General features: G+C 33.7%; 1 protein-coding gene across 6 annotated transcripts in view; it reads left to right on the top strand.

Annotated features, from left to right (window-relative positions):
• The window catches only part of FBXW7 (F-box and WD repeat domain containing 7), a 249,075-nt gene extending 230,224 nt beyond the window's left edge, over positions 1-18,851 (top strand). For all 6 annotated transcript variants that reach the window (XM_053582913.1, XM_053582904.1, XM_053582895.1 and 3 more), the window contains 8 exons: positions 1,666-1,800; positions 6,701-6,824; positions 8,631-8,767; positions 9,745-9,858; positions 11,489-11,670; positions 13,542-13,767; positions 15,658-15,868; positions 16,955-18,851. In XM_053582913.1, the coding sequence (XP_053438888.1) occupies positions 1,666-1,800; positions 6,701-6,824; positions 8,631-8,767; positions 9,745-9,858; positions 11,489-11,670; positions 13,542-13,767; positions 15,658-15,868; positions 16,955-17,223 (1,398 nt within the window). In that variant the 3' untranslated portion in view covers positions 17,224-18,851. The remainder of the gene's footprint in view (positions 1-1,665; positions 1,801-6,700; positions 6,825-8,630; positions 8,768-9,744; positions 9,859-11,488; positions 11,671-13,541; positions 13,768-15,657; positions 15,869-16,954) is intronic.
• Positions 18,852-19,088: the final 237 nt, after the last annotated feature.

Below are 19,088 nucleotides of genomic sequence, written 5' to 3'. Positions count from 1 at the left end.
TTGACCTAATTTTCATAGACCATATATACATGTACCTATCAGTACGGTAGGCCTAGTTCCTTATATTGACTACCTCTGTATGTTAACCAATTTGTTACAGTCCTTTGGGTGATCAAAAAGGATACAAGGTTAAGTATTCAAGGTATGAATACTGGGTATGTATATGTATAGAAGTAAAAAGAAAGGATGCAACTTATTGTAGCCTATGTTACTCTTCATTTGATGGCAAAATGGAATATACTATGGAAATAAATACTGTTGAAATGTTTGATGGTATTGTCATAATACATGCTTTATGACTGGAAAGAAGAAATGAAGTTCATTGTAGATTCCAAAGGGGTAAACACTTTAAAAATCGTTATATCCTTCATATGTCTCAGTTTTTAATTGTGTGTTTCACATGTTACAAAATCCATGTTTCCTTGTTTGAGCAAGAAATGGAATGTCAAAATTCAAATCTTTCTGATTGAAAATCTCACTTGTTATTCTCTATTCACCCCATTCCAGAAATGGGCACCATAATTCACAAAGGTATTTAAATTGGCATAGGTTTACAGAAACAAAGGCCTGCTTAAAGATGTTCTTTAAGTATTATTAAAATGTTTTGCGAAACATTTTCAATTATTGTGAAAATGTCACATTTAATTCAAAAGGCTTTTTCATTTTTTCTTTTAAGAATTATCACTTTTCTATGCAGGTGTTTCTTACTAAAAATTTTAAAACTAATCCCTTGCATTGTCTAAAGGAATTTGTATTTTTGAAGTATGATAATGTGTTTTCGTTTTTCCATAGGATAGCGCTTTATTTCTTACCCTTTTTTGCTTTGTTAATACTCTAATTTTACTACCAATACTACTACTATTTTCTATTATTTGCTGTTTTTTATCTGAAATTATTTTTACATGAATCAAAGCCCTTTTAATTAATTAATTTTAAGAGACAGAGTCTCACTGTGTTGCCCTCAGTAGAGTGCTGTGGTGTCACAGCTCAGAGCAACCTCCAGCTCTTGGGTTTAGGCGATTTTCTTGCCTCAGCCTCCTGAGTAGCTGGGGACTACAGGTGCCTGCCACAACACCCAGCTTTTTTTTATTGTTGTTGCAATTTGGCCGGGGCCAAGTTCGAACCCGCCACCCTCAGTGTATGGGGCCGGCGCCCTACTCACTGAGCCACAGGCGCCACCCCAAAGCCCTTTTTAATTTATAGAAAACACTTTTCAGATGTGTAACATATCCAGTTATTAACCTCCTAACTCTCAGATGAGTGCCTTATTAAAACCATCAAATTTTATGGTGCCCACTAAAAAGAACATAGAGAAAGAAAAATCATCACTCAAAATTTCCTATTTACTAGTAACCCAAAATGATGTTTTTGAGTAAAGTTTTTGTTTTTTAAGTGTCCTGTTGGTAGATGGATGTATAACTATTACAATGTAATGAGAAAATAATTTTGTGTCAAAATCATGACTTTCTTTAAGTATTACAACACAAAGGTGGTTAATAAATGCTGTCTTAAATGCCTTCTGAAGAAAATGTCACTATAAACAGCTACTTTTATACAATTCCACTTTGTTCAGATATGGCTATGTGTAGATGTGGGTTTTCCTTTATGAGTTTACAAGTTGGGACAGCTGATAAAATAATGAAGATTTCTAATTCTCTTTGATAGAGCTGGAGTGGACCAGAGAAATTGCTTGCTCTAGATGAACTCATTGATAGCTGTGAGCCAACACAAGTCAAACATATGATGCAAGTAATAGAACCCCAGTTTCAACGAGACTTCATTTCCTTACTCCCTAAAGAGGTGAGGATTATTAATTATATTCTTCATTGGGTGCTATTTGAATCTATACTCAGTGCCTACCACCTTTAAACATTATCATGCTAATCAGTAATGTCAGCTTAACACTCTTAATTAGTGGTAAAGAGGGCTGTAAATTGATAAACTAGCATAACTTAATAATATAACTGTCAGACTAAAGTGTGCTTATGAACCATACTACTTGAATAAGTCATATCTGTAACTATTGAGTTTCACTGATTTTTTTATTTTTTTACCAGGATTTTTCCCCAGAATATTTGGTGCCTAACCTTTAGTTATCGTGGTATGTTCATTATAGTGGATTTTTAAAGTTTTTTGGTCTTTTTAAAATAGCTGTGTTTGTTTTCTTACTTTGTTGTTTGTTTGTTATCCTTTGAGACCAGTAGTTTTATGATTCTATTGAATTGTAATTCTTTGGTACTTAGACTGTGTAATTATTTTGAAATACATAAAAGTTTACATGTATATTTTTTCCTGCTAATCATCCTCCCCCAACCTTCATTATATCCACACATTTTTCTCAGACTGATTGCATTCTTGTGGCACTTCATTGGAAATTATTTATGCCCATTTCTTGAAAATTGACATTTTTTTAATCATAGATTAATTATAATCATATGGGCATTCTTGACTATGTAAATAGGCATAGTTTATATGTAGAGTTCTTTTATTTATATTATAGACTTAATAGTTTCTCTTTTTTCAGCAAACCGAAATAATATAACATGGAATAACAGTGTCTCCATCACTTATATTTTTACAAATTATGTATATGTCACTGTATGTCAGCTGAGAAGACAATATAAAATACTAGTCTACAATTAAAAGTGATCCTGACACTTAAAATTTGAACCAAAAAAGGGGTCAGTTTCTTAGATAATCATGCTAAATATCTTAGTGGCATTAATGATAGTTCCAATGATAATTTCACATCAGATATGATGAAGTAATTTTATCATTTTAATATATCAAACGCTATAACTCCCAAGAAAAGCAAAAGTGGAGAAAATCCTTTTCCTGAAGTGTTTTTTCTAAGGAGTGCCTTTGAAAAATAATATTGGCCCAGAAAACAATTTTTATTCTTGCTTGTTCATTCTAAAACAAAATTCTTTGAGTAGATTTGTCTTAATGAAAGTGACATAAGCTCTGTTTGCTTCTGGAAGGGCATTAATAGTAGCAACATTTTCATAAGTATTTGCCAGAGAGTGAATTTATTCACCTTTGTTCTCTATATGGCCACCCAAGGGGCAGTAACAAACTGGTCAACGTGTAGAGATTGTCATCATACGTACATGTGGTACATGTCCAGTCTATGAAAATTAAGTCAACATAGGGTAGTGGTCAGGTCAACTATGGAGGTTCTACTGTGGTTTCCTTATTAATGTACTCCTTAGAGGGTGTCATTTTTGTTAAAATGCAGACTTTCTGATATTCTAATATGTCCCCTTATCTCTAAGAATGGTGGATATTTTTGTTTTGTGTTTGCTTTATTTGAATTTCCATAGTAACTTCTTAATTGCCACTCCTGTGATTTAAAATCAGGAGAATCTGAAACTATTTTGAAGAATCTAAGAAATAATCACAAATTATCAATAACAGAGTAAATTAGATAAGGATTCCTTGACTTAAGTGTTCTTTTAAAGATTGCCTAAGGATATGGGTAGACCATTCAAGAAGGGAGTTTGAAAGTTGTTGTATAGTGTTAATGATAATGATCGTCTGCCCAAATACCCTGATTGTTTATAAAAAGTATCTTTAATAAAGCTGGATACAGTTTGGTTTGGGGAAAAAAAAAAAGATTGCTTAAGGATGAAAAAGTGAAGCTCGGTAGAAGACTTGGCTTAGCATATCATCTCTGTTTCCCTTTTGTTTTCAACCTCTAGGAAAAAGGTTTTCTATTTTGAAAAATGTTTTATGGTATATGTAGAAGATAATGGTATAGATCTAAGTACTTAAGAAAATTAACATTATTATCTCAGAAACAGAGTATTACTATTTAAAACCTTACTATCTTCACGTCTGGAAATGGATTTATAACATTTTTCTTAAAATTCCTTTGAACAGATGTAGTCTTTTACATAGATTATAGAGAAAAATTTTTAAATAGCGATTTTCAATGAAATTACAAATTTGGGCAAGGAAAAGGTAATTATTTGAAGTAGGTTTTCAATTTAAGAGCTTCCTTTTGGCATAAGTAGTCCTTAGGAAAAATTACTAGTCTGGATTTTACCTTAACCCAAATGAATAGAAAACTGCATTACCTGGACCATTTGACTTGCCTACAAGACACCTGCAACACCAGCTATTATAGTTGTTGTAGAGATGTAGTTCAGGACAGTGTCTACTCTATGTTCCCCATAAAGAGCCTGTCTTCATCAGTTCTGACTGCTATAACAAAGTATCATACACTGTGTAGCTTATAAACAAACATTTATTTCTCATAGTCCTGGAGGCTAGGCAGTCCTGGCTCAGCTGGCCAGCATGGTTGGATTCTGGTGAGGGCCCTCTTTTAGGTTGTTGATTGCCATCTTTCTCTTGTATTTTCACATGGTGTGACATAAAGAAGGCAAGAGAATTCCCTGGGGTTCCTTTTTTTAAGCTTTCCCATTCACGAAAGCTTTTCTTCATGACTTAATTACTTCCCAAAGATATTACTTCCTAATATCATCACATTGGGATTAGAATTTCAACATGTGAATTTGAGAGAATACAGACATTCAGTCCACTTTATTTATTTATTTATTGCGGTTTTTGGCGAGGGCCGGGTTTGAACCCACCACCTCCGTTATATGAGGCTAGCGCTCTACTACTTGAGCCACAGGCGCCACCGCCAGTCCACTTTAGATCTTACATGACAGAACCTTGCTTGTTTTGAGGAATTGCTGTACTTCGCTTCAACACATAGTGAGAATTGTGTAACTGATTGGTATTACTTTTTCCCTTGGTGGTTTAACTCAAAACCTTGCAAGACATTTTTACCAGTGTATGTATGTTCTACTTTTTCCTGGTTTAAACCTTCTTTTCTCATTTTTAAATTCATACTTTTCTTTTTTGCTCTGTATATTTTCTATATTACATAGAATGTTTGGTGGAATTGGCTAGATGTAAATAAACATTTCATAACTTGCAAACATTTCATAACTTGAAGTTCATAGTTGAGTTAGGGCCTGTAGGACTTTAAAGCAAAGTGTGCCAGCAGCCTGTGGAGATAGCATTTTGACATTTTTTTAGCATCTGAGTTTTTTTATATATATATATATATATATTTCTCTTTAATGCATGCAGACTGAGAGAATGATCTCTTAATTATTACTAATGAGAGAAATTTTACCTATTTTTACCTATTCCTTTGAAATCTAAGCTGTTCTGGATTTGTTGTCGCCTAGTCTTTAAAATCTACTGAATTTTTCTGTAAATTAGGTGATTTCTACTTCATTCAGGTAACTAAAGCAAAGAATAGGCATTTTGATATGACCATGCTCATCGTCTTGGTCATCAATTAGCTTCTCTTTTGCACAAATATCTTTGTGCCTAGTAATGTTTATGTTGAATTATAATTCCACATAGATTAATTAATATGGTGATTTCACATTACTGTTACGCTGACTAAGCAAACTTCTTTAGGCTTGGGCTGGCAGTTTCAAAATTAAGAGGTTTATGGAGTATCCATTAAAAAGTACAATATTGAAATTTGTATGTATGAATATTGTTGACTATAGTTATGTCTATATTTTAAATGACTTTGTTTCTATATGTAATTCTGAATGATTTTCTCTGATAGACCCAAAATACTTACACTGTGAAAAGTTTTTCACTGTCATTCTTCAATAGTACTATTAAACTAATACTGTCTGGTTGGAATATTTTGTACATAGAATATACTCAACAAATATGTGACTTACAATTAATTTTTATATATGCAAATATATTGAGAAACCATAATTTATATTACATAAACTCTTATTTACCATCAAAAAAATAATTCAAATTGTGCTTTTACTCCTTGTGTGACCATTAGTCCTATAAATGATAGTTTAATTCTTATCATTTAGTTTATATGGAAATTAAACTTGATTGCTTTATTTAGATAAACTTTTGTCCTAATATCATAATTTAAATTTTTATGTTATATGTGAAATTACTTGAATAAGCATAGTTTGAAGCTATCGTTCCATTTCTTCTTTTTTCTTTATTTGAATTGACTTTGTACATCGAAAAATAATGTTTGCAAGTGTTGTAAACAAAGTTTTAAAATCAATACTATACCAAAAAGCTAGCTCAAATATATGACTTTATGTGGCCCATCAAGAAAATCCTCATAAGCAGTGAAAAGTGATTAGAACCCATTTATTTCTATAGGTGTATGGAATGGTTTAATAATTGTTCCCATTTACAGTCAAGGGTGTAAATGTTTCAAAAGTTCATTGTAATAATAAACACCTTGATATGGTGAACTATTATGGTATATGTATCTATCAGAAACGATCTGAAGTCATGCTACAAAATCTCCTAATAAGAAATCTCATTTCTTACCTGACAGGTAGACATTTAGGTCCTATCTTTCATGAATTTACATTATAGTGGAGAGAGTAAACGAATTTAAATGACTGAGGCTCACAGAGTAAAGGCAGAAAGAAATAGATTTAACAAGTATTCCTGGAAGAGGTCAAGGTCTATGGAGTAAAATTTGTAAAAAACCAATAGATATATATTTGTTTTTAATGTGGTATATATTTAAGACTGAAGTTATTGCCTTTCATAATTTTAGAAATTAGAATGTGTACACTTATCTTTACATATTTCATTCTTTGAAGAATAACTTATTATTTCTTATTTTTAAAAAATATATGGGTATTTCACTATGCATTTTTCTTTTTCTTAGTTGGCACTTTATGTGCTTTCATTCCTGGAACCCAAAGACCTGCTACAAGCGGCTCAGACATGTCGCTACTGGAGAATTTTGGCTGAAGACAACCTTCTTTGGAGAGAGAAATGCAAAGAAGAAGGTAAGTTCAAAATTGTATAGAGAATATTTTTGTATTTCGAAAAAGCAAAGTGATTCTGAAGACATGTAGAAAGATCAAAGTAAGTTTTATGTAGAGATAGAATAAAATGCTGGGTAAATGAAAAAAGGGAACTTCGGCAGCCTGCCATAGAATGTGTCTTCGTTTACATACATGTATTTATAATAAAATCCACAGGTTATTCCACACATTCAGATGGCATTCAAATGAGCTTAATCTTGCAGCTGACCCTTTAACAAGCACTACATATGTAGTTATAACAAACATATCTGGTTTGCTTCCTAATAGCTAGTAGAATTAATAAATAGTTAAAGTCAGGATGAGGATAATTTAAAGAAACCACAAAATTGATATAATTAAGTAAACACCCAAATATTTAGTATGTAATTCCTTCTATAAATATGTATTGAACACTTCCTATAAGTAAAAATCATTCTTAAATGTTGGGGATACAGTAGTTATGAACTGCCATTTTCTGTCATGGAGATTATGTTATTAAAACCTGGTTTATTTGGGTTTTTAACCCCCTTAGTAGAGGAGTGTGTATCCTTCATATGAATTAAAGGGAGGACTTTTTTTTCTAGGAAGCATCCATAAAAATAATTTTTTGAAAAGTAAAAATACTATTTGCCTCCAAAGCAGAATTTTTTGAAAAAGAACCTTGGAGTATGATACAGGTATTGTATAGGTTATGCTCCTGTTCAGTTATAGTCAGGTGGGGATCTTCGGTGGTTAGTCCAGGTTGATAAAGCTTAGAGGTAAAGATCCAAGATGCTTGGTTTCTGGTTGTGCCCTATCTAGGGCTTGGATTAATCACTGAAAGCCTTCTTCTCAAGCATCTGTATACACAAAGTGGGATTAATCAACCCTACCTTAACTTTTCTCATAAAATTGTTTTCAATGACTTTTAAATGTTGGTAACATATACGTAACATAAAATTTATCATTTTAACTATTTAAAATGTACTGTTCACTGGCACTAAGTACCTTCACGTTATTGTGCAACCATTACCACCATCCATCTTAGAACTTCTTTATCCTCTCCAGCTGAAACTCTGTACTGGTTGTTAGACCCTCTCAGTCCTCTTCCCCAGCCTCTGGCAACTGTTTTACTTTTTTTCTCTATGAATCTGACTGTTCTGGGTACTTGATACATGTGGAATCATGCAATATTTGTCCTTTTGTAACTGGTTTGTTTCACTTGGCATAATGTCTTAAAGATTTATTGATGTAATGGCATATCAGAATTTCTTTTTAAAAGATGAATAATAATTCCATTGTGTATACACACACACTATTTTGTTTATTCATTCATCTATTGATGGACAGTTGGATAGCTTCCACTTATTGGCTGTTGTAGATAATGCAATATCACTATGAACATAGGTTGCAGATTGTACAAGTCTCTATTTTTAATTCTTGGAGGAAGAGAAGTAGAACAGCTAAATCATATGTTAATTCTATGTTTAATTTTTTGAGGAACCGCCATACTGTTTTCAAAGCAATTGTTTGCCTGAGGAGTGCGCAAGCATTTCAATTTCTGTACATCCTCACCAACATCTCCTAGTATCAAACTTTGAGAAAGAAATAAAAGCATGACTATAAAAATATGCCATACGCGATGCGAACTTTACATTATTGTTACAAGCTGTGATAACAGTATTAGAAATAGGACAATGTCCTATATTTCAGTGGTTTTAAGCATAGAGGAAAATGAGGTACATTATAAAACATGTAACTTTTATAATAGTTAAAGCAATTATATTTTTGAACTTTTTATCACTTTAGGAATTGATGAACCATTGCACATCAAGAGAAGAAAAGTCATAAAACCAGGTTTTACACATAGTCCGTGGAAAAGTGCATACATCAGACAGCACAGAATTGATACTAACTGGAGGCGAGGAGAACTCAAATCTCCTAAGGTAACTGAACTCCTGCACAGTGTAACAGAACCCATTAATCAGTGTTAGTACCTAGCATACTATTTCTCTTCTTGGCAAGCTATATAATTTGACACCTATCTTTGGTGGAAAAATACAATATATTTAAAAATAACTGAAAATGTAACTGACAATATTCCTTTATTGCTAATTTCTCTAATCAGGCAACTAATTATACTTAATAAAAGATAAATTGAATTGAATATCTATCTAATGTAAATTAAATTCTATTCAATTTTATTGTATCATATGAATTCTACTTAAGAATTTGCTGCCTCTGACTATATAGTCCAAAGGTGATTTTCTGAGGAGTCTATATTTGGGGTTTGGTGGCTTTTCAAGCATTTTTACCATTATTTATATACTATTTATATACTTGAAATGTTGTAATTACATGTTTTATGTAATTTTACAACATTTCAAGTATATTAATGATATATAAAGAATGGTAAAAATGCTTGAAATTATTTGATGTATTTTTTTACAACTAAAAAACAATTTAGGGAGAAATTATACTAATATATATACATTATGACAAGTTTTTTCATTTTAAGTTGAAAAAGCTGATAATTGTTCTACTCTTTCTAGTTAGTAGGTGCTTTCTTTTGTTCTTGTATGTTAAAGTTGCAAAAATCAGAGGCATATTCTTTTGATTTGAACAGATAAAATAAATGATTATAAAATACATTTGTGTTTGAACCATACTTATGAGGTTTTGATTCAGTAAAATTGTAATAGTTGATGTTTCAAATACGGAGAATAGAATATGGAAACAATGCAATGTTTAATTCTTGATTCATCAGTCAGGAAGATGCTGCTTCATATTTTATATAAATTTTAGTGTTCCAGAGATAGGCTACAGATTACTGTTTCTGTGTATGGCTTCATTTTTCTTCTTACCGGTATTTTTAAAAACATAATTTAATAACGTATTTCTAATATGCATGTCTATCTTATAGGTACTGAAAGGACATGATGATCATGTGATCACATGCTTACAGTTTTGTGGTAACCGAATAGTTAGTGGTTCTGATGACAACACTTTAAAAGTTTGGTCAGCAGTCACAGGCAAAGTAAGTTTACTTCTTTCTGTTCTTCACAGAGTCACCATTTTATACATAACTTTGTAAGGATCAACAAGTAAAAAGCAAACAAGGATTCATTTTTGATCCTCGTTTATGTGGATAGCAAATATCAGAGCTTCTAACTTAGCCTTTTCCCCCATATTTATGAAAGTTGCCTTAGATAATGGTGTTTCTCATGTTATCAATTTATGTCTGGCCAGGTGCAGTGGCTCATACCTGTAATCCCAGCACTTTGAGAGGCCAAGAGCCCAGGAGTTCAAGACCAACTTAGGCAGCATAGCAAGAGGCTCTGTCTCTATAAAAAATGAACAATTAGCCAGGCATGATAGCATGCACTTGTAGACCCAGCTACTCAGGTGGCTGAGTCAGGAGGATCACTTGAGCCCAGGAGTTCAAGGCTGCAGTGAGTTATGATCATGGCACTGCACTCTAGTTTGGGTGACAGAACAAGACCTTGTCTCATAAGTGAATAAATACACTTATGAGGTAAATCTACTTTATCTGTCTTTGTGACTTAGATATTTTAAGATCTTTCAGACTTGCTTTATGTTTTTGAATCAGTTTTTTCCACCTTTGTTAACCTCATTACTCTTAAGTTATACCTCATTACTTTTTAATATTTTTCAAAAAAAACAGTGTACGGTGCCCCATGATCGCATTAATGTACATAGCTATGATTTAATAATAAATAAATAGATATTTATATTCCCCCCCACCCCCCCAAAAAAAAGAAAAAGAAAAAGTATGATTGGGGATAGTTTTTCTTCATGAACTGTTTTGACAATAAGCTACCTATAGTTTAGAAGTTAAATGAATCATGTTAATTTAGACTTATCTCAAGCCTTTATGAGATGTAAGCTAAGCAAACTCTAGGTATTTAAATGTGAGTTTGAAGAAAAAATTGATTCAAACATTTTTATCTGTCAGTAGAAAGGTATTCTCGTGAATTAAGTAACTGACCACTTAAGAAATAACAGAAAAGACTGTAGGAAAAAAAGAATGTGCTTTTTAAAATGTCTTTTTACCTTGATGCTTCTTGGGCAAGAATCTTTCAAATCAAATGTTAAAATGTTTATAGGCAGCTTCATGTTTCCGTAGTGTTTTAGATTTATTTCAGAGTTTTAATGTCTGTCTTTACTTGTCTAGAAGTAGCTAGGTTGGCTCCTAACTACTGCCGTAGGGCACATTCAAATAAAATGTGGTATGTAGCCACACCCAACATTGTTGGGGTACTTTTATTGAATCTAACTCTATGGAAGAAACCAAGTTGTAGTTTTCAGTGTTATATCATAGAGGAGGTCAGGCTAAAGCAATCACATTTGCTTCTGTATCATATGTTTTGCTTTTTATCTCATGTGTTATATCATGTAGTTCATAGCATGTGTTTGCTTTCTATATACTTGTTTCTCAGTTGTGTGTTCTTATATAAGTATGCAATGGTACTGAATAAACAGAGTAATATAGTGATGGATCATGTTATGTTTTGTGCAAAAAATATTTTCTGATGGGCCAATCAAATTGAATAAATAATTTTACTCCAAATTTCTATGAGCTATTAAAATGTTATTTAATCACTTTCTTTTCTACCCAAAAGTAATCATCTTAAGTGTTTTTCCAGTGTCTGAGAACATTAGTTGGACATACAGGTGGAGTATGGTCATCACAGATGAGAGACAATATCATCATTAGTGGATCTACAGATCGCACTCTCAAAGTGTGGAATGCAGAGACAGGAGAATGTATACACACCTTATACGGGCATACTTCCACTGTGCGTTGTATGCATCTGCATGAGAAAAGGTAAGGGGAAATTCTACTATGGTTGTGATGTCTTCCTCTGTTGCTTGTGAATTTGGGCCCTTTCTGTGTAGAGTTACTGAAATAGGGATAATATGCTCTTAAATTAGACAGTAGTTATTAGATTCTAGAGGCTTATATTCTAAGAAAGCCATAGTGTATAGGCCTAAAAGTTGGGATTGTCTTTAGATTCCCTCCCTTGTTTGATATTTTGGTTGGGTTCCTCCTTCAGACTCTCTACTCTCTAATCCTTCTTATTGTTCCTGTATCTTAATGATTCATCATCTTCAAGCAGAAATCATTTTCTCTCTCTTTATGTTCATATTTATGCAAGTGGGCCAGATGTAGTGATTTAGGCTCCAAGGCTGAGAGTCTTTTTAATTACCTACCCACTTTTCTCCCGCTCCTGTATCCTCCAAGTCTACTCAAAAGCTGAGGCCTGTGGGTTTGAATTTATTCTCTCATTCTGAACTATAGCCATAACTTTTAAACTTGGTCTTCTTACCTTTTGCACAGCTTCTATAATTATGATAGTATCACTACCTGGTTCTTAAGTCTGTGGGAGCCTACTGTTCCCAGTCAGTTTTCAAAATGGTTTCAGCCTAATTGGACTGCCTGCCTTTTTCTTCTCCGTGCCTTTGCTGTTGCTTTCATCTCTTCCTGCAAAACCTTCCTTATTTTTCTATTGACATGTCTTCATTTACCCTAACCATTAAATAAATGTAATTTTTACTTCATTTGTTAAAAATGTCTCTCTCAGATGTCCTTACAATGAACTGACTGTAGTCTTTACCTTTAATTCTGTCTGTTTCTTCTTTATTAAGAACCATTACATTAAGCAGATTTCACACTACCTTTTCGTCTGGCATTTGGTTCTACTTTGAACAGTGTGCCATACTGTTAAAATTGGGGGAATTGATAGCAAGAGACCTTGCATTTGAGTTTCTATTATGTTCTGACTTAAATCTTGCAATGCTTTAATTTTCTGCTTTTTCAAATATGGAAACGATGGCATTTCTTGATATCTCCTAGATGACATAAGGATACCTGAGTTTTCAGCTTTATTTTATAATCCAAAAATGATTGCAGTATTTGTATTACTCTACTTTTAAGAAGAATGTAGCTTTAATAATCTTCAGCGAGATTTTAAGGGATTTCCATTGTGTAATAGATGTATGTATCTTTCAAAATCTTATGTCTTAATATCGCTACAGCCTATTGAATATTTGTACATTTAATCATTATAAGCATAAGTGGCCTTTGTTTGAGGACGTGTCTAACACTGGTTAATTTTGCCAGAATATATAGTATAAAACACATAATCTATAGCTGTTTAAATACCCAATTCTTATTTCTTTTGTTGAATAACCTTTATTGAATTTTTTTACTGAATCACAAGAAAATATATGTGTTCATAATTGAAATCTGGGAAAATGACAGAGAACCATAAAGAAGAAAATTTAAATTATTCAAAATACTATTATCTAGAGTTATCCCATTAACATTTTATACATATACCCACATTATTATTTTATTTCTAGAATCAAGAACTTATTGTGTATCCTTAGAGCCTGCTTCTTCTTTTTTAATATCATATAGTGGTTTTCAAACTCTGTCTCACAGAACCTGAAGGTGCTAGAACCAAAGTCCATCAGTCAGGGAACCAAATGGGGAGAATTCTAGGCTTCCCAATTTCCTATTCTAATCAAAGTAACACAATATTGTATGTTGATATTATATATCAAAGTTTTATATAGGATTTCTTTTTTTTTTCTGCTTAAGAAAAAAAACTTAAAAACCATTGACTTCATTTATCATGTTTTCTCATATTATTAAAAACTCCAATACTTTTTTTTTCTGTTTTCCCCCTACAGAGTTGTTAGCGGTTCTCGAGATGCCACTCTTAGGGTTTGGGATATTGAGACAGGCCAGTGTTTACATGTTTTGATGGGTCATGTAGCAGCAGTCCGCTGTGTTCAATATGATGGCAGGAGGGTTGTTAGTGGAGCATATGATTTTATGGTGAAGGTGTGGGATCCAGAGACTGAGACCTGTCTACACACGTTGCAGGGGCATACTAATAGAGTCTATTCATTACAGGTAAGAGATTTTTATCTCTCACATCCCTTAGATGCTCTACTTGATGAATCATAAGATTGTTTCACTCAAATAATCACTGTCAAATTGCTGATCCAATGATCAGTCCCAAAAAATGAATCAGATTATCCTAATGTCTATATATACTTTAAAATTGGCATTAAAAAACACAAATTTCAAAATTTTTAAATGCTGTAATGGTTTCAATTTTCTATGATTCATTTTCCCTATAAAATACAAATATTTATCATGCAGCCTGACACTTTGGGGGTCCAAATTTTGCTATATTAATTAATGGTTAGATAGTTTCATCAGAGTATAACCTGGATCCTAATAAACTCCTTAGCTGAGGATTAATTTGGCCAAAAGCTACCCTGTGCCTTGAGAGCTAAAAATTGATGAACCATGTAATTGCGATTCCATCCCCATTCAAAGTAGAAGTGGATCCTTTCTGCATAACATTTCTCCCCTCACCTAGGGCCACTGATTTTTAGTCGTAAGAAAGGAAATTTGACTAAACTGATTTTTTTGTTGTTGTTTGCATTTGGACCTGACGTCCTTGAATAGGTTGTCATATTTTGAGATAGTTGACTAGATTAATGAAAAGTGTAGAAAAGGAATTTTGTTTTATTTCTTGAAAGGCAGCATTTTCAATTTAAAAATATATCCTTTTGCTTACATAACTTATTTACCCATTACAGCCATTAATAATCAGCAAATTAGTACATAATTTCAGCACTGACAATTCTGTTCTTAGGATATTTTTTTAATTGATGAGATACTGTCCATATCAGGAAATATTGATATATGGTAGAGATGTTCGTTAAATTAAAGAAGGTGAAGGATTTGAAGGAGAGGAAATTGGTTACAACTGGTTTAATGTTTTATGAACTTAATGAATGTAATATTCTCATCTAAATAAACCATTTGATTGAAAAAAGAGATAGCCACATTTTTACATATCTCTGGGAATTTGTAAATATTTATGGGCCTTGTATGTAGTGGGGAAGCTAGAGAAGATGTGCTGTATAGCTTTCTTTTACCACCAAAATGCCACCTCTTCTAATTCCAGATGTAATTATCTTTTGGCATATTTCCTAATTAGTGTTAGAGTCTCATAAATGATGCTTTTGTTTAACATACAGTTCTTAACATAATTTACTTTTAAACATCATGAAAGGTAACTCTAGCCTTTTTCATGCCTCACACCCCCTATTGCAAGCTGTGTCATTATGACTTCCTATTGGGAAGTAAAATCCAAACGGCAAAACCTCACTTAGTCATCCATGGTATATAGCCACTAAGTGAGGCCAGATAATCTGGAAATAATTTGCTGTTCATTTTACATGCTTTATCTTTTTTGTTGTTTCTGCATCTAGTTTGAAGCTACTGGAAATAAAAATAAGCATTTCTGATAGTGTGTCTGAGAACATGCACTATAGAGTTGCTTGATGGCATGCACTTTATCCTAGTTGTCATTTTATCCTACTACCTCATTTTGTTCCTGATATTACCTCTTTCCCATTCTCTCCCCCTCCTCTATTAGGATTAAGGTCAATAATTGATAAGAAGAGTACTTATAGGCTCAGCGCCCATAGCTCAGTGAGTAGGGTGCCAGCCACATACACCGAGGCTGGCAGGTTTGAGCCCAGCCTGGGCCTGCTAAACAACAATAAGAACTGCAATCAAAAAATAGCTGGGCATTGTGGTGGGGACCTATAGTCCCAGCTACTCAGGAGGCTGAGGCCAGAAAATCGCTTAAGCCCAAGAGTTGGAGGTTGCTGTGAGCTGTGACATTACAGCACTCTATAGAGGGCAACATAGTGAGACTCTGTCTCAAAAAAAAAAAAAAAAAGGAATACCTATACTTCTAATAAACTATATCTGTTGTAGTTCGATGGCATCCATGTGGTGAGTGGATCTCTTGACACATCAATCCGAGTTTGGGATGTGGAGACAGGGAACTGCATTCACACGTTAACAGGGCACCAGTCATTAACAAGTGGAATGGAACTGAAAGACAATATTCTTGTTTCTGGGAATGCAGATTCTACAGTTAAAATCTGGGATATCAAAACAGGACAGTGTTTACAAACATTGCAAGGTATGTTTTGGCTACCCATCTTTAGTTATGTTCATTGAAAATGAGATTGTTACTAAAGAGAGAAAGATGGAACTTTACCTTCAAAAGAGTTAACCTCATACGAAATACTTATTTCAGGTTAGTTTATAAACATTTTTGATATGATGTACAGAACTAGTCTACCCTTAAGAAAATGTTTTAAATTTTTTTGAACATATAATATAAAATTGTTTAGTTGTCTACTTAACCTTAAAGAACAGTGAGAAGAAAGAGCTTGATTTCACAGAAGTAATGTACTCATTACATTTTTTGAGACCATTTTATTTTGAATTTGTTGTCCAATTTTAAAGGGCTACCTTGTTAAAAAAAATAAAAGCATCCCCAATAGGATGTTGCTTTGGTCTCCACTTAGCCAACTGCTGAACTGAAATGGAAAGGAGTAATTGTGTGCCCTACAGTAGAGGAAGAAATGCATGAAAGTCACCTTGTCACATGTGGCAAGCTGTCCTGGGTTCTGTGTGTCCTGAGATGAGGCCCAACATTGCTAATCTCCTCATGATTAACTTTTTTTCCCGTTATACTCCTTTGAAAGTGTTTCTCTCTCTCTCTCTCTTTTTTTTTGTGAGGCCATCTGGTGGGCAGCATTGCAGCTTTTTACTCATTGGTTTTGTCTCTTCCTCAGAGTTTTGGAATAGTGTTCATTTAGCCTTCACCTTTGGTCAGTTTAAAGTAGTGGGGTAATATATCTTTTAAAGTGTTCATTTGTACATCAGCAAAATACATGAAATTACAGCATCTTTGCCAAGGAATACAATATATTATACAGTATATTCTCCCACTGCCAGAAAATCAAATGTTTGCCTAGTAGCTAACCAAGCTTCCTGGAAGACAGAACTCTTAAAAGTTAATGTTTCAGTTAGAAATAACCACCAGATTTTCTTACATCCATGCTTGATCCTGAAATGTTCAGGACAAAGGTTTCTAAATATGCAGCATTTCCAATGTTGCATTTATTGTGTATTCTAACATAGAGTCTACAAATTACAATGTAACTAACCCATAGCCATAATTTCTAACCAGTAATTCAATTCTTTTGGTTTTGCCTAGGTCCCAACAAGCATCAGAGTGCTGTGACCTGTTTACAGTTCAACAAGAACTTTGTAATTACCAGCTCAGATGATGGAACTGTAAAACTATGGGACTTGAAAACGGGTGAATTTATTCGAAATCTAGTCACATTGGAGAGTGGGGGGAGTGGGGGAGTTGTGTGGCGGATCAGAGCCTCGAACACAAAGCTGGTGTGTGCAGTTGGGAGTCGGAATGGGACTGAAGAAACCAAGCTGCTGGTGCTGGACTTTGATGTGGACATGAAGTGAAGAGCAGAAAGATGAATTTGTCCAAATGTGTAGACGATATACTCCCTTCCCTTCCCCCTGCAAAAAAGAAAAAAAGAAAAAGAAAAAAAGTCCCTTGTTCTCAGTGGTGCAGGATGTTGGCTTGGGGCAACAGATTGAAAAGACCTACAGACTAAGAAGGGAAAGAAGAGACGACAAAGCATAACTGACGAGAGAGGCATCTGCTGGCTGTCCACTGGTGACTGAGGGCAGCCTTGCAAAGTGAGACTTTCTAAATCAAACCAGGTGCAATTATTTCTTTACTTTCTTCTCCAGTGGTCATTGGGCAGTGTTAATGCTGAAACATCATTACAGATTCTCCTAGCCTGTTCTTTTACCACTGACACCTAGACAGGAACTGCAATAACATCAAAACAAGTACTGGTTGACTTCCTAATTAGAGAGCATCTGCAACAAAAAAGTCATTTTTTTCTGGAGTGGAAAAGCTAAAAAAAAAAAAAATTACTGTGAATTGTTTTTGTACAGTTATCATGAAAAGCTCCCCCCCCTTTTTTCTTTTCTTTTTTTCTTTTTTTCTTTTTTGCCAACCATTGCCAATGTCAATCAATCACAGTATTAGCCTCTGTTAATCTATTTACTGTTGCTTCCATATACACTCTTCAATGCGTATGTTGCTCAAAGGTGGCAAGTTGTCCTGGGTTCTGTGAGTCCTGAGATGGAGGTAATTCTTGATGCTGGTGCTAGAAGTAGGTCTTCAAATATGGGATTGTTGTCCCACCCCTGTACTGTACTCCCAGTGGCCAAACTTATTTATGCTGCTAAATGAAAGAAAGAAAAAGCAAATTATTTTTTTTTATTTTTTTTCTGCTGTGACGTTTTAGTCCCAGACTGAATTCCAAATTTGCTCTAGTTTGGTTACAGAAAAAAGACTTTTTGCCACTGAAACTTGAACCATCTGTGCCTCTAAGAGGCTGAGAATGGAAGAGTTTCAGATAATAAAGAGTGAAGTTTGCCTGCAAGTAAAGAATTGAGAGTGTGTGCAAAGCTTATTTTCTTTTATCTGGGCAAAAATTAAAACACATTCCTTGGAACAGAGCTATTACTGCCTGTTCTGTGGAGAAACTTTTCTTTTTGAGGGCTGTGGTGAATGGATGAACGTATATCATAAAACTGACAAAATATTTTAAAAATATAAAACACAAAATTAAAATAAAGTTGCTGGTCAGTCTTAGTGTTTTACAGTATTTGGGAAAACAACTGTTACAGTTTTATTGCTCTGAGTAACTGACAAAGCAGAAACTATTCAGTTTTTGTAGTAAAGGTGTCACATGCAAACAAACAAAATGAATGAAAAAGTCAAATGGTTTGCCTCATTCTCCAAGAGCCACAACTCAAGCTGAACTGTGAAAGTGGTTTAACACTGTATCCTAGGTGATCTTTTTTTTTCCTCCTCCTGTTTATTTTTTTTGTTTGTTTTATTTATAGTCTGATTTAAAACAATCAGATTCAAGTTGGTTAATTTTAGTTATGTAACAACCTGACATGATGGAGGAAAACAACCTTTAAAGGGATTGTGTCTATGGTTTGATTCACTTAGAAATTTTATTTTCTTATAACTTAAGTGCAATAAAATGTGTTTTTTCATGTTAGTATGCCTGTTTCTTCCACCAAGGTAATAATATTTCATTATAAATATTTAGGGGTTGTGTGTAATATTTAAAATAGGATAGTCTTAGTTTCTTTGCATTCTCTGTTGTGTGACATAGAACTCAATATTTCTGAGCCCATTTTGTACAGCTGAAGTGAGGATCGTGTGCTGCAGATGCAAACTTTGTCTCTCTTCCTGGCTATAAAGGAGGACCCTCCACTGTGTTCATTTCTGTACC

The sequence above is a fragment of the Nycticebus coucang genome, chromosome 1 (assembly GCF_027406575.1).
Source record: "Nycticebus coucang isolate mNycCou1 chromosome 1, mNycCou1.pri, whole genome shotgun sequence".
NCBI lineage: Eukaryota > Metazoa > Chordata > Mammalia > Primates > Lorisidae > Nycticebus > Nycticebus coucang.
Note: the sequence above shows the minus strand (reverse complement) of the source record. Positions and strands in the feature narration are given on the sequence as shown.